This window comes from Lactuca sativa, chromosome 3 (assembly GCF_002870075.4).
Source record: "Lactuca sativa cultivar Salinas chromosome 3, Lsat_Salinas_v11, whole genome shotgun sequence".
NCBI lineage: Eukaryota > Viridiplantae > Streptophyta > Magnoliopsida > Asterales > Asteraceae > Lactuca > Lactuca sativa.
Window position 1 is genome coordinate 112,565,000 of NC_056625.2, and position 16,266 is coordinate 112,581,265.

Below are 16,266 nucleotides of genomic sequence, written 5' to 3' on the forward strand. Positions count from 1 at the left end.
TTATATTGACACAAGGTTAAGAGAGAAATCATTATTTTGAGAGGAGCGTAAAAGACAATGCTGTAGTAAAATTTTGAAGCAGGATGCTATAATATAGTTATATATGGAAAGTATTTTGTCATTTTAGCATTTAACCTGAATTTATATTGACATGAGCGTAAGAGAGAATGCATTATGTTTCCATGAGGGTCAGAAACCATACATTTATAGATAGAATGAAAATATGAAAATATGTACACCATATATAAAAGTACATTGCTCGTTTTTTTGCATTTAAACTTTGATTTATTAAAAGAGGAACGATTACATTGACACAAGCTCAAGAGACATTGCTTTAATAGAATAATTATAATAATATTAATATTAATAAAACATCCCAATATATATTATTTATATAATAAAAGTAAGATGTTATATTATAGTTGTGTGTACATCAATAGTGCCTTTTCGTTGCCACTTACATACATACATAAATAGGAAAAAGCCAAACACATAACTTAATTATTGTCGCAATCCTAAAACCAAAAGTCACTACAAGATATATATACATCAATACTCAAGATCATACCAAAGTACAAATTCTTTCAGAATCATGAGATCATCACCACCCTTTTTGAGAATTTGTACTTTATGCTATAAATATTACACATTCCAAAATAAAGTACTTGTTCATTCACATGATATTGGTTGTATTCAAACGAACAAAACTAGAAATTAAAAATGTCAAAGCAATGGGGCTTAATTGTTTTATCTACATCTCATTATTGTACGTGATAATTCAATTTACAATACCAAATGCACACGACACCAATCCCTTCTTTTTGTCAATTTTCTTCTTGTGTTACTGGTGAATCTTCTTGTCATTGTCCCCAAATGCAAGCCCTGAAATAAATGCATCAATCATAAATCATAATTCAATTTAAGATATTAAAGCTTGTTTATAGTTTTCAAATAATTAATAATAAATGATGTGTAAAGTGTTGTAAACATAAAGTCGGTTTATTTTCTAGACTAAATAACCGTGTGTGTTCCTTTTCTAACCGGATAAACTATCTGAACAAGACTAAATGACCATTTTACCCTTACGTAATAATTTCGCAATATCCATCGGAGAGGAAAAAAGTTGAAGGGAAATGGGTAAAAAGGTTTGTGTCTAAATATAGTATGTGAGGTTTTTTGGCTTAACCCATTAAGTCATTCTTTCTACAAGAAGTCAAAGAAACAATCATGTACAAAGTTATTAAGTGCTTAACTTATTAATCCACATTAAGTGATACTAATATCAAATGATTATACAATCCAAATAGCGAACGTAAGCTCTTCAAACACTAATAATCACTTTAAAGTATAAACACCAAATTATCAAAACATTAAATGCATATGATAAAAAAACACAAAAAATTAGAGAAACGATGAATCTACCCGAGACTTCCAATGTTGGTGATTGGTTCTAAAAGTTGCAATTGATGTTGTTGTTGTTGTTGTGTCTGTTCGGATTGTTGCTGTGCCGGAAAATTATCGCCGGCTAAACCAACCATGGCAGCTCCGGCGGGCTGACCACCCTTACCTTCAACAAACCGCCACATATACCAGGCTCCAACGGATCTATACGGCTGCCATTTCACACATAGTTGCTCCATTTGCGAGGGTCTTGGAAGCTCTTCTAATGAAAACAATAACTGCACTCCTTTACGAACCCCCAAATCACTGACAGGTAAAACATCGGGTCGATGAAGTGAAAAGATCATAAACATATGAACAGACCATGATCCGATTCCTTTCACCATTGACAGCATTGTGAAGAGGGATCTATCATCCATTTTCACGATTGATTCATCGGACAAAATGCCGGTTTTGTACTTGTTAGCTAAATCAAAAAGGTAACTTGCCTTCCGCCCAGAAACCCCGATTTGTTTAAGTTGTTGGGATGTGAGAGAGAGGACGGTTTCCGGGACGACGCCGGTCTCGCCGCCGCAGAGCGTTACGAAACGGGTGTAGATCGATGTCCCGGCTTTGTACGCGAGTTGTTGATAAAGAATGGATTTTGATAGGGCTAAAAAGGGGGCTTGATGTGTGTCGAATGTTGGTGGTGGGTGGTTGTCGATTAAGTTTGCGAGGAGTGGGTCGGTGGATCGGAGGTGGTGAAGAGCGGCGGTGATCTCGCCTGGTGCAGATAAGGGTTTTATTATTTTGGGTAAATCTTTGGCGGATTGTGAAGGGTTTCGACGGCGGTTTTTTGTTACGACGGTTGATGTGGTGGTTGAAAGGATGATGGTCTTTGATGCGTCGGCTTCCGCGATTGTTGTTTGAGGTTTAATTTCTTCCGGGAGCGTTGTTGTGGAGTCGGTAGATGCGAATGAGGAAAGTTTTCGAATTTTTTGAGGGCGAATTGGAATTTTGGAAGGGTTTGTTGGGGGAATCTGGGAAAGATCGGAATTAGAAGATGGTTCCTCGGTTGGTGGAAGCGGCGGCGATTGTGGTTGTTGAGATAGAAGGGGTGATTGTGATTGCGACGATGGGGGTTGGGGTCTGGGCTCTTCTGCACCCATGATGGGGTATGCTGTAAAGTTGGGAGTTGCGGATACGGCGATGTTGATGGGTGGTGGATGGTGGTGATTGGGGGAGGTGGTGGTGGTGGTGGTGGCGATGGTGGTATTCATAGGAAGGAAAGAGATCGTAGTGAGTTTCGGTAGCTGGGACTGGTTGTATGTTCGTAGGATATGGTGAAGGAGATGAAAGTCACGTGCGTTCAAGAAGAGACCCTGAACATCAACGTAGGTGTTTGACTTTTTTGTCGCACATTATTATGTACACAAAAGTAAAGTTTTTATCCATAATTTTTTTTATTTTAGAATAAGTTTCGAAACTACTTACCATACTAGTATTATTTTAAATTAAAAATTAAAAATATTGTTTAAAAAAACACATTTGTTTCTCTCCCTGCCCCTTGGAACAGAACATTGAACAGGAAAAAAAAAAAAAAGGAAAACAAAAACTACGACTCTATTTGTCTCTCATCTGCCTACAACCTCCTCTGCCCGTCGTCGATCATTTGCGTCTTCCACCACCCATCATCGTCCACCTGCAGCTTCGTTAAATGTATGCTCGATTTTGATTTTGTTTCAGCTCCTATGTTTCTGATTCCAATTCTGATGTTTCTAATGCAATTGAGAAACTGGTAGAATCGGTTACTAGCTCCAAAAAGTCCGATTTTGTTTGGTTTAAAAACTACCCAGGCTCTGTTTTCTTCTGTAAAGTTCATTTTTTGGCTTGAAATTTTGGTTTTTAGCTCCAAAAATACGACTTTGTTTGGTTCTCTTGGTTTTTGGGTTAAACTACAATTGTTTTCATTTTGTTTATTTGTTGTCAGGTTTTTAGTTTGGTAAAGTTATAATATTAGCAATATTATATTTGGACTTTGTGATGTTAAAATCAATTGAATCATGAATAAGATATTGCAAACATATCTTTTTTTTTTATCAGTTTTTGTTTGTTTTGTAGATGAATTCTATTATAAACATGATTAACAATTATGATTTTTCTGTAATCTCTCAAGTTGCTGTTGTGACTAATGTTATGAATATAGACAATGATGTTGAGTAAATTTTATTGGAATGAGGTCCAAACAAAACATAATAACACAATCTACTACAAAATAAGAATGTGTTACTACTTCAGAAGGTGCAATTAAATATGTTTGGATTAATGAGTTCATTGAAAAACTAAGTCGAGTCCTTCCATTCAAGGATAACCTAGAAATATTTTATGTCTTCAAGTGTATACTTAATCAAGCTAAGAGACTCTATATGACATCAGAAAATCAATCATATTCTCCAAAATATTTAACTTATAATTAAACTAAAGTCAAATATGGTGAGGGTCGTCTTCACAGAATTCACACAAATTAAATTTATTCAGACTTATTAATAAAATCTTTTCTTTTAGCTAGGCATGAATGGTTATGATTATTATTCTAGAAATGGTATTTGATTTAGATTTAGTATTTGGATATTGGAACATTATAACAACTATTATATTGTTTTGATATATTGGGATATGATCTTCACATTAATACTTGTTGTGTTATATATTAACATGTTTAATCCCAAAATAATCTTATTATTACAAAAGTTCATAGTTGGTCATAATTATGAGAGCAATTATGAAGTAAGACTAATATGAATCGAACCGGTTGACTATCATAAAATGAATGTATGCAGTAGGTTGTAACCAAGTTTCGTAGGTACTTGTTAGAGAACTGATATTGGATATGACTCGTATCAAGATCACATCATCGATCGATATCATGAGCAAGGTTCTAAATGGCGTGAGGCGTGGCGTGGCGGCAAGGCCAAGCCTCAAGCTTAACGAGCCATGGCGAGCCATGGCGTTTTTCAAGGCGTGATGTAAGGCGGCGATTTTGTATTAATTTAAAATTATATTACCACATAAATATAAATTTATATTAAATATAACTACTTTTTAGAAGTGTTAGATCAATAACTAATAACAAAAAGTTAACAAAAACCACAATACTTGTATCTTCGATTTGAAAAGACATAACAAAGAGTAAAAAACTGTGTCTCAAACGAAAAAACACGCGCCATGGCGCGCCATATCACGCCTTGCCACGTGCCACGCCTAACAGCAACGTTATGAAGCTTTTCGTAACGGCGAAGCCACGCCTCACGCCATGGCGCGCCTTGGCGCGCGCCTTGGCGCGCGCCTTTTAGAACACTGATCATGAGTGATACTTGATAAAAGGTGCTATATTTGTATCCTTAATACCAGAGATACATAGTGGGACTTAAATGTAGGGAATACAATACTTTTGTAACACCCTATTTCAAGAATTTTCTTATTGTGGGATTATGGGAAATAAATGAATCAAGTAAAGGCCTTAGGCCTCAGGGCAATAGGTTTTAGAGCCTATTTGATGTTGATAATATCAGCTATATCATCTAAGCCCTTGGTTTGCGTTTTGGAGCCAAAGGGTAAAATGGGAAAAGTTATATGTTACGCTTCTTGTATGGATTATGGTTTTTTTATTTCGACATTTGTTAAGCCAAAGTTAACTAGATAGAAGTGTGGGCTCGTCGATACCTTTCCATGGATATAAAGATCTTCGAAAACAGAGTTAAAATGAGGAAATTATGGTTGTTTGAAGTTGAGGTTGATTTGGGTGAAAAGTCGTGGCCATGGTGTGGGGATCAAAGCCCACGACGTGGCGATCAGTCCGGCCCAAGACCATGTTTTTTAGGGTTTTCAACGTATTTAAGCTTGATGTTTCGCATTTTTTGGCATTTTATCAGCCTCCACCACCTCTAGGACTCCTTGGGAGAAACCCTAGCCTCCACCTTCAAGATTTGAGCTTCTCCTCTCTCCCCCTCCTCTTTTTGGATGTTTTTTATGTTATTTCTGAAGGGGTTTGAGCATTCTAACACTCCTAAGGTGTACATGCAACCATAAATGTTTTCGATCTATGTTTTCTCTAATATACATGCTAACTTTCAATATTCCAAAGCATCATCCTAACTAGCATACAATGGAGTATCTATACTACAAAATTCTAGTTAATTGACATACCTCTTATTGTATTTGAAATCCTAGAACCTGTAAGAGCTTAGCATCAATAGTGTGAATGCCTCAAATGGAATCACAACACACCTAGGGCTATGGATCATATGCCCACTTTATAAGAATGAATGATTTACCAAATCAATCCCCATTTATTTAATTAGTTTCTTTTGATCACAAAATTAATTCCAAACTAATTCTTGATCAATACTAATTAAATAATATGATTTCATATTAATATATTAGAACTTATAATATATTAACAAATCATAAATAACCTCTTCTCAAAAGTCCATCCTATCAAATTGTCCTGATGATATGCAACCCAAATGAACCATGTTACTCTCAGGTCAAGTACATACCAAATATAATTATGGACTTAGACACTAATCCAACAGTCTCCCACTTGGATAAGTCTAATAACTATTATTGCAAGTACGGCTCCACAGCCCGACTAGCAATCGTAGCTCTTAAAAGTCGTTGTCGAACTCTGACCTAGTCAATGACACGTCCATTAGATAAAGGATCATATATTCCTCCATTCTAGATATCATATGGACCGAGATATGGATTATAATCATTCTCTCTCTCTCTCTCTCTCTCTCCATCTGTTGTTTCCTGATTTTCGATTTTTGACAACTGACTAATAAAACAAATCAAATCAGTTTAGGCTTGGCCAAGCACTTAGGGGTGTCATCACTAAATCATCGAGGGGCCTACATATATCGCTTTTATCCCTCTGAGGGTAAAAGGAATGGATAAACTTCGACTAAAATGCTCGTTTGTACTTACTCATCAAATCAAACACAACAATATGTTTTATAACACCAAGTTACTGGTGCGTTTACATACGTCAACGTGCAACCAACTTGTAAACTATAACTCACATGTCTTGGTTTCAAGAATATAAGATATTATCGTCTTACAATCACTCGTGACAAAATCCATGAAGTGATTCAGATGAGCGTAGGTTGAATCCAATACCCAAATCTTACTCCAGGAGCACTCATGAACACTGCAACAATGTCTAAAATACCTAGACAAAATATAATCAACTGTGGATGGTTTGAATAACCCAGTTATTCTGGAAGTCAAAACATATAAAGTGAAACACAAGAATAATAATAATCCTATATGGCCCAAAAAACTTTTGAGTCCCATATTGATTACTCATTAATCATTGTATAATGTTTCTAATAATCAACTTACTACTTGAATTAAAACAATAGTCATACCATGCTCTAAGCATGCACACTATGTTTGTCTAAACAATAGCCATGCTATGCTCCAAGCATGCACACTATGTTTGTCTATGGTCCTTACTTTGTAAAATAGACCAATTGATAATATTTCAATGATGCTCATTTCACAATTCCAAATCCTTACCGTAAATGTAATAATATCAAATTCTTGCCATTTACTGTAATATGTTAGATTTTAAACTTATATGAAATGATCCTCTTGTAATGATTATGCATAAAAGTCACAGAGACTTGGAAACATACATTACAAAGTATTCCAATGGAGATTGACAACAAAACAATTCCAATGAAGCGAAGTCTCAAATTCAAAGTACATACCTTTGAACATCCTTCTTGCATTAAGTTTTCTAATCTTACACAGATTTAAGGAATGGCTTCCACCTATGGAAACATATCCATATTCCCATTTTGACTATCACTTCTGAACAAGAGTTGCCTCTTTACAAAATATATCAATATGGTCCATCCATTTTTATACTTCTAACTACAAGCGACCAATCCTTGGCGAACCTTAGATTGTCCTTAACAATTGTTTAACCACTTTAGTCATATCTGGCTCTATTCCTTTTCCCTCTTAATGCCCTAGGCATTTGGAAAATTTTAGAATGGATAAATATTATAGCACATGTAATCGATCCTATACCTAAAGCATATTAGACACGATTCATAAAGACATGATACTTAGCCAGTCTTTTGCTACAATATTTCTATTTGCCATGTTTTCATAATTCAAATTATGAAAAGGGATGCCGTAATCATAATCGAATTTTGAGAATGCAATTAACACAATCATGACTAAATTTGACTAAAATCTCACATTCTAATCTTTTAGATTTGAAATGAAGTATAATTTCCTCTCCATTAATTATAGCAAAACAACTTTTCAAACTCTGTAACTTGCAAATTGAAGCTTTTGTTTTCTATAATTAACATTGCTAACTTGCAACATTCACCATAATTGATTATGCTCCCACTAGCATAATAATTATTATCTTACTGGCATAACACTTATGCTCCCTCTAGCTTTGACATGTAGTCAGAAATCAGTTGGACTTCTAGAAATCAATACCTCATTGACTTTCATTACCAAAGTTCATATTTCTGACACGAGATGCTTCGATAAAACTTTATCTAAGCTTCTCAAACTCATACATCTTTCCTTAAATAGCTCACATGTGTGTCTAAACAATTTAAGAACTTACAGCAATAAGTCTCAAATGTTTAGACTTTTTTCCATTCCTCACAATTCGAATTATGAAAAGGGATGTGTAATCATAATCAAATTTGAGAATGCAAATATCACAACTACTATCTCCTTAAAATCTACTTAGTGAAAGCGTTTCCTCACAATAAATTTCATGAAGTGGAGAGAAACCTTACTACATTTAGATTTTATGGTGTATGTGTTTCTATCCATGTGAATTTGTCAGAACCATAATCATAAGACAAGATTAGTGACAAATCCACACTCTTATGGACTGAACATGTTCAATCTTAATTTCTTGCCACATGGTAGCACAAGGGCCTACCATGTCTTCCAAGTTGTTAAGCAAACAATTAAGAACTCATTGAACTCACATGCATAGTTAACTTTAACTGGAATGAGCACAGAAACAAGAATATGTCAACACGATAGGTTACAAACCTCAAGTCGTGTGCTAGTGATAAATAATAGGTTTTATTCTTGATTAGTTATTGAAACTTGTCAAGATCTCTAAGACTCCTACTGACCTCTTGACATATAAGATTCTCTCGTCAAGAATCATTCCTTGACAAAACAGATATTCAAGAGTTAGTATGGATTCTTATCAAGAAAAACACTTCACACAATTGGTCTTAGTTGCTCTTTGTTTTTACCAAAACATCATAACTACCAATTTCAAATGTACAAGAGTATAAAACATTTTACTCTACGTTTGATGAGTGTTATACACCTTCTTAATTTAGTGTCACTCAAGGCACAAGCTTGCAGTATGACTCTAAGACTTGTTTTTGGAACAAAGTATGACTCATATTCTAGATTTAACCATTTTAACAATTCATGATTCTTTCTTAGCCATACGAATGCACTAAGATGTCCTTAGAGGATCAATTGTGATATGGTTTACCATAAGTATTATGATGATCATAAAATACGATACTAAAGTACTCACCCATCTTTTCAGATTAGAGAAACTTTTATCTTTCTGCCTAATTTGATTCTTCTCATTCGTTCTGCCATACATTGAAACTTTTCCAATGTTTCAGAATTATACTTAATCTTGTAAGTATAGCCATATTTACTAAACTTTAGTAAATCATGACGAATAGTCTTATCGATCTTTGTGGTGGACCTTGACCAGTGCACAAGAATGTATACTCGATCCCTTAGTCCTTCACTTGACTCACATATACATGTGACCAAGGAACCAATCTTAATTTGCCAAAGATGAAAATTCTTATTCATCATACAATACAACTTGCATGATTCCAAGTTTCTGTCCAATTGCAACTCAGGTGATAAGAATCTTTCCTTATTTGGTAAATTTAGACACTACCACAAATGAAATAATCAAATCCATTGCTAAACCTAGAAACATACAAACATCAATTTTTCACAAATGCCATTGTAAGGAGATAAAAATTAAAAATAAAACAACATTTTATTTTTTTATAAAATGCAGAAAAACTTTTCCTTACAATGCAATTACAAATGAAAACTATGTTATTACATATTTCCTAGCAATCTATCATAACTCCTAAGCAGCAGGTCAAAAATCCAATCTTCGAACCATGCGATTGAAATCCATCTTCGTGACCAGATTCAACATACTCTTCTTTTAGGCTTCCTTCCTTTTGCATGATCCTACAAAACATCAAAATGCAACCTAGTCACATCATGTATTAAGAATCATCAATTAGGAACTTAACAGAGTTAGATAGCGGACTTACTTGAAGCATAGTCAAACTTTTTGATTATACCTTCTCTCAGATCTTTCAGGCAGTCAGGGCAGCTTTGCAACCAATGCCCCTTCTCTTAGCCTTTCTCTTTGCCTTTTGGTCAACCGGGTTGACCATGGCTGATCCCTTTCCATTAGGAAAAGAAAACTTTTGGACTTCCAATGTTTCCCTTGTCAATGCCCATGGAAGTTTGAGAAGAAGATCTTCCACTCAAATTTTCTTTTCCAGTGCGCCAAATCATTGTTGATTCAACAACAACAAGCAAATATGTAAGATCAATAAGGGTCATGTCGTGGTCTGTCACATAGTAATCCTTAATGAACTCACTATATGACTCAGGAAGTGACTAAAGAACCCAGTCTATAGCCAACTTCCTTGGGAACACGACACCTAACATTCTCAGCCTATCAATATGTGATTTCATCTCCAAGACGTTAGTACACACAAACTTTCCATCCTTGTGTTTGCTGTCCATTAGGGCTTGAGTGATCTTGAACTTTTCAAGTCTTCGAACTTGTGGGTCAGGGAGAATAATTGGAGGAGGTGGAGGAAGTGAAGCATGATATTGTGGAACATCATCTTCAAGAGGAAAGCTTGTTCCAAGAGATTTAGGAAGACCATAGTTGTCTGAACTAGACATATACATGAGAGAAATTCAATTTAGTTGATTTAAGTCCTTAATATAACACCCAAATGAAATATTAAGGCTAGGACCCAACATAATAATTTACAATTCGGAAGAGGGATGTCATAATCCAATTGTAAACTACTTGAAGGTAGGTAAATGATGATTTACCATTTTCCACCACGAAAAAGGAAAAAAAAATAGGTTTTAAATGAATTGAAATTCCTAAATCCTTTGAGATTCATTGAACTTTTCAATGGCATGTTTAAATCTCGATTTTCCCTTCAAGTTTGTGACTGGGATGTCGAGGATCACAAACAAGGTGTGAATAACCATGCAAATTAGCTTGGTACATCCAATGTTACAACCACCTAATCAATGTGCCGGTTAACCACACACGCTCCATTGATCTATGATTAACATCAAGCTACCCTTTGCCATGCACTGTCAATCCAGATTAGTGTGCCGGTTAACCACACACGCTCCACTAATGACTTAACAAGGTGCAAAGTGCAATTTCATAGGTTGGCACCAAATTTACATTTTCCTAAAGTAACTAAGATTGGGAATTTAATGAAAGTTTAGTTACTTTATAATTATCGTTATACTTATAATGAAAATTAAAATGTCTTGTCAAAACCGTTCGGCTAACGACCCTCCACTAGTCAAGCAAGCGGTGGATGAGAGTGGACACCCATTAAACTACCATTTTATAGGCACTAACCTTATACCCCCTTATAGATCAGCTTCATGAATAAGGCCTACTAACGGTAAGACTAACTTTACTCTTATACATCCATATATATATATATATATATATATATATATATATATATATATATATATATATATATATATATATATATATATATATATATATATATATATATATATATATATATATTAAACCTGTAACATCCGAATTTCCAGGTATATTATTTTATTCATTTATTTTAAGTTTGGGGAGGAACTCGGCGAGTTGATGCTTAGACTCGTCGAGTAGGATCGCGGGTTTTTATTCGGATTGGTGACCGGACTTGACGAGTCGACTCGTGGACTCGGCGAGTCCACGCTGTTAAGTGAAACCCTAATTTCTCGGGTTTGGGATCTATTTAAAGGCTCTTATAGCCTTCAGTTGCGGCTACCAGGCCCTTGAGAGAAAACCTAAGAGAGCTAGAACGTTTGTGAGGGAGGAGAGGCCATTTTTGATCCTTGTGTTGGTGTTCTTGCAAGAAGAAGGTGACCAAGGCAAGAGGGAGCTGAAGAGGGTGCTATTTTGTAGATTTCAGAGCCCAGGGACTTCATATTTGAGGTATAGATTCGATCCTTCTTCACTTTTGGTGTTAACCTTTGGAGTTAGGGTTTTCTATACCCTTTAGAGGCTTGGTTGGATGAGCATTTGGTCCCTTCTTGTATTGAGGCTTTGGATCTGGATCCAAAGAGGTCCAGAGACCTTAACCTTTTGATCTTTATGATTGATATTAGGAGACATGAGCTTAGGGTGTCATATTTGAGGTTATTTCTCCAAATAGAGCCTTTGGGCCTTTGCATGAGCATCAAGATCTGAACTTTACGTAATTATCATGCTTGGGAAGGTCAGATCTATGGATTAGAGGAACAGATCTGACCTCAGGAGGTCATTTGAGTTTGAGCATGGCATGAACTCGCCGAGTCCCAGAACAGACTCAACGAGTAGGATAGTTTTCCCCATGAATCACACAGTTGGTGACTCGCTGAGTTGGGGAAATGACTCGGTGAGTCAGAGGGGATTTAGAGGACCTGAGTTCATGATTGAACTCGCCGAGTCAAGAGACTGACTCGACGAGTTGGGTCGGGTTGTCCCGCAATTCACAACCAAAGATGATTTCAAAGAGTGGAGTGTTTCCCCATTGAGTCAAGTGAGGACTAGGGGTGAGGAGGACACGCATGGACTCGCCGAGTCACATTTGTGCACTCGACGAGTCTGGTCAAAGGTTTGACCGTTGACTTCTGTTGAGTTTTAGGGTTTGGTCAACAATTGGACTTGTGGACTGTTTGAAGGGTAAAATTGTCTTTTATCCTTCATTAGAGGACATGTGAGGATCTAGTCTAGCCTGGAGAGCCGTTATTGATTGAGATAATTGTTTATGTGTTTAGGTTGAGGCTAGATCAGTGTTTATGCGAGCGAGGTATTACCGAGACATCCGAGGTGAGTCTTCTCACTATACTTTATCTTAAGTGGTAATTAGAGTTATGTGACAGAGTTATTGTATGCTATTTATGTGATGTGTTGCACTGCATTATTTCTATGTGATTTATGCCATGTGTATATCAGAGTATCTCAGAGTTAGAATCGGAAGGTTCGCAGAGTTAGGATCAGAAGGTCCACAAAGTTAGGGCCCAAGGGCCCACAGAGTTAGCCTCGAGTGGCTAGTATGTGTTATGTGTGGTATTTTGGGGAACTCACTAAGCTTCGTTCTTACAGTGTTTTGTGTTATGTGTTTCAGGTACTAGTGAGGATCGCGGGAAGGCGCCAACATGATCAATACACACACACGCGAAGTTTTATTTATATGTTATGATCTTGGGATTTTTACTTATGTTCGAATATATGAAACAATGAGTTTTATAATATTGTGAAATAAAGTGTTTTTAAAATGTGAAAATTGTTTGAAATTTTTCGGCATTACAAGGTGGTATCAGAGCCTTGGTTTGAGGGATTCGGGTACACCTTCGGGCGTATCTGAACTCAAACTGAGGATTTGAGAGATATTTTTCAAAAAGTGAAACAAAATTTTCTAAAAGAGTAAAAGAATTTGAAAAGAGCAGAGCAGAGCCGTGTGTACGATCGGCCAGCGTCCGAACGGTGATTTCCTAAAATACCCTTATGTTATATGTTTATGAGACGATATGATATGTTTTGCATGCTAGAGCAGGCTAGGTATTTCTATTAGGACTAGAGTGGCTTGATTTGTGATGCCTTAGCCTAGGGGTTGCTGCTAGGAGATGCTTGAGAGGAGGTAGATAGCAGCGAGAGGCTTATGAGAGATCTGATGGAGAGTAGACTATGCTTTGTGAGAGTAGAGTACTTGGAATTTAGGATCCTAGGAGGAGGACTTGGGGTGTATACTGATGCGGTGTGGACAGTAGTATTGGGCCCGTACTACTGAAGACACCGGAGCGGTGCACAGTCCAAGTAAGAATCCTTGGAGCATCAGAGATCAAGTAGGTTAGAGTTATCGAGTGCGAGTATACTCAAGCGAGTCCCTGATATTCTCTTATGTTGTATTTCAGAGACATCATGGCAGGACACGCCTTACACCAGGGAGCAGTAGTGCTAGCGACGAGGAGATCCGTAGGAAGATCCATGAGGAGGTGGCAGCTGCCATCAGAGCAGAGATCCCGAAGATGTTTGGGTCTATCAAGACCACTCTGATTGAGACTTTTGATGAGCGATACACTGCTCTTTTTGATTCTGTTGTTGCTGCGGCCACCGCAGCCATCACCACTGTCAGACCACAGGGGGTGACTCGTTGCTGTACCGGGAATTCAGCAACATGAAGCCACCAGAGTTCGATGGGATGCAGGATCCTATTGTAGCGATGAGGTGGATTTCGGAAATCGAGGGGTGTTTCTATACATGTTCATGTCCAAAGCATTTGAGGGTCAGGTTCGCGCTGAACCAGCTTCGCTTGGGAGCGAAGGACTGGTGGAAGTTTGTGACAATGCACTTTTCGTCTGCTGAGCTTGCTACGGTGACCTGGGAGAGGTTCACCGCTATGTTCCATGATGAGTACGTTCCCCCGGTGGAGAGGGAGCATTTGGCACAGGTTTTTCTGACCCTCAAGCAGGGTACTGAGTCTGTTACAGTGATCACCAGGATGTTCCACGAGAGGGTGATGTTCTGTCCGGAGTACGTGTCTTCCGAGCAGGCACGTATGAGTCGGTATCTGAGTATTTTGAGGAGGGATATACGGGAGTTCGTGGCGAACTCCTCGTATCGGACATTTTCCGAGCTTTAGGCAAATGCTCGGAAGAGGGAGATAGAGCTGGAGACACAGGCTAGGGAGCAGGCGGAGTCTCAAGGGAGGGATCGGCGAACAGCACAGTCCCAGCCGGCAGCCAAGCGGGCCAAGCCCGCCGATTCCAGATCAGGGAGCCATAAGGGCCGCACTTGTGGCAAGTGCGGCAAGGGTCACGATGGAGTTTGCAAAGCAGGGTCTTGCTACAAGTGTGGCAAGTAGGGGAATATGGCCAAGGATTGCCCTAAGAGGTTCGTAGTCTATTTCCACTGCAACCAGACCGGACACCGGAAGGAAGAGTGTCCGCAGCTGCGGGGGTAAGCGCAGGGAGCATCTCAGGGATCTACCCCTACTACTGTCAGAGCTATAGAGAGCCGGCCGATGAAGGCCAAGGCACCGAAGGCACGAGGGAGAGCCTTCCAGTTGACCGTAGAGGAGGTCCGCGCAACACCCGATGTTGTGGCTGGTATGTATACTTTCATGTATTTATTTTTAATGTTGAGATATTGTGCTTATATTATGATATGCGTAGGTACTTTTCTTGTGAATTCTGTACCTGCCTTGGTGTTATTTGACTCGGGTGCGAGTCGATCTTTTGTATCTTTAGCTTTTAGTCAGCACATCAGTATTAGTCGAGAGGCGTTGAGTCGACCTCTGAGAGTTTCCATAGCTGACAAGAGAGCAGGGTATGCCACTGAGGTGATTCGAGGATGTGTACTCGAGATCTTCGGCGTTGCGTTTCCTGTTGATTTGTTCCCGATTGCGATGAGGGACGTCTGTGTTATCGTGGGCATGGACTGGTTGAGCAGGTTCAGAGCGGTTATTGACTACGAGCGACAGCTGGTGACCATACGAGACCCTAGTGGGGGAGTTCTTACGGTGTACGGCGAGGGTACCCGTACTGGTTCAGCGTTTTGTTCGGCTGCTAGAGCGAGGCAGAGTCTACAGTAGGGCCGTAGTGGGTTTGTGGCTTACGTGATGGATACAAGAGTTGATTCAGAGAGACCGAGGTCATTCGATGAGGTACCGATAGTGTGTGAGTTCCCGGATGTTTTCCCCGAGGAGTTACCGGGTGTGCCTCCCGAGAGGAAGGTAGAGTTCCGCATTGATTTGATTCCGGGGGCAGCACCTATCGCCAAGACGCCTTATCGCCTTGCGCCTCCAGAGATGCAGGAGTTATCCTCGCAGCTTCAGGAGCTGCTGGGGAAGGGGTTTATTCGGCCGAGCAGCTCGCCGTGGGGAGCTCCGATCCTTTTTGTCAAGAAAAAGGATGGTTCACACCGGATGTGCATTGACTACCGGGAGTTGAACAACTTAACGGTCAAGAACCGTTACCCCTTGTCGAGGATCGACGATTTTTTCGACCAGTTACAGGGAGCGTCTTGGTTCTCCAAGATCGATCTGAGGTCTGGATGTCATCAGGTGAGAGTGCGAGATGATGATATTCAAAAGACGGCATTCAGGACTTGTTATGGGCATACGAGTTCGTGGTGATGCCTTTCGGGCTAACCAATGCACTAGCAACATTCATGGATCTCATGAACAGAGTGTGCAGGCCGATGTTGTATCGTTCGGTGATCGTGTTCATCGACAACATACTAGTGTACTCGAAATCCAAAGGGCAGCATGAGGAGCATTTGAGGGAGATCCTCGGAGTTCTGAGATCGGAGAGGCTTTATGCCAAATTCTCCAAGTGTGATTTCTGGTTACGAGAGGTTCAGTTCCTAGGACACCTTGTTAACCAGAATGGGATATTGGTCGATCCAGCCAAGATTGAGGCAGTGATGAGTTGGGAGGTGCCGAGATCCCCCACCGAGATCAGGAGTTTCCTAGGGTTGGTCGACTACTATATGAGATTCAT

At 38.7% G+C, this 16,266-nt stretch overlaps 1 protein-coding gene across 1 annotated transcript; it reads right to left on the reverse strand.

Annotated features, from left to right (window-relative positions):
• Positions 1–642: 642 nt before the first annotated feature.
• On the reverse strand, positions 643–2,783 carry LOC111885821 (uncharacterized). Its single transcript, XM_023882057.3, has 2 exons — positions 1,423–2,783; positions 643–882 (listed from the first exon to the last, which is right to left on the reverse strand). The coding sequence occupies exons 1-2, from the start codon at positions 2,658–2,660 to the stop codon at positions 861–863; spliced, it is 1,260 nt and encodes a 419-aa protein (XP_023737825.1). The 5' UTR covers positions 2,661–2,783; the 3' UTR covers positions 643–860.
• Positions 2,784–16,266: the final 13,483 nt, after the last annotated feature.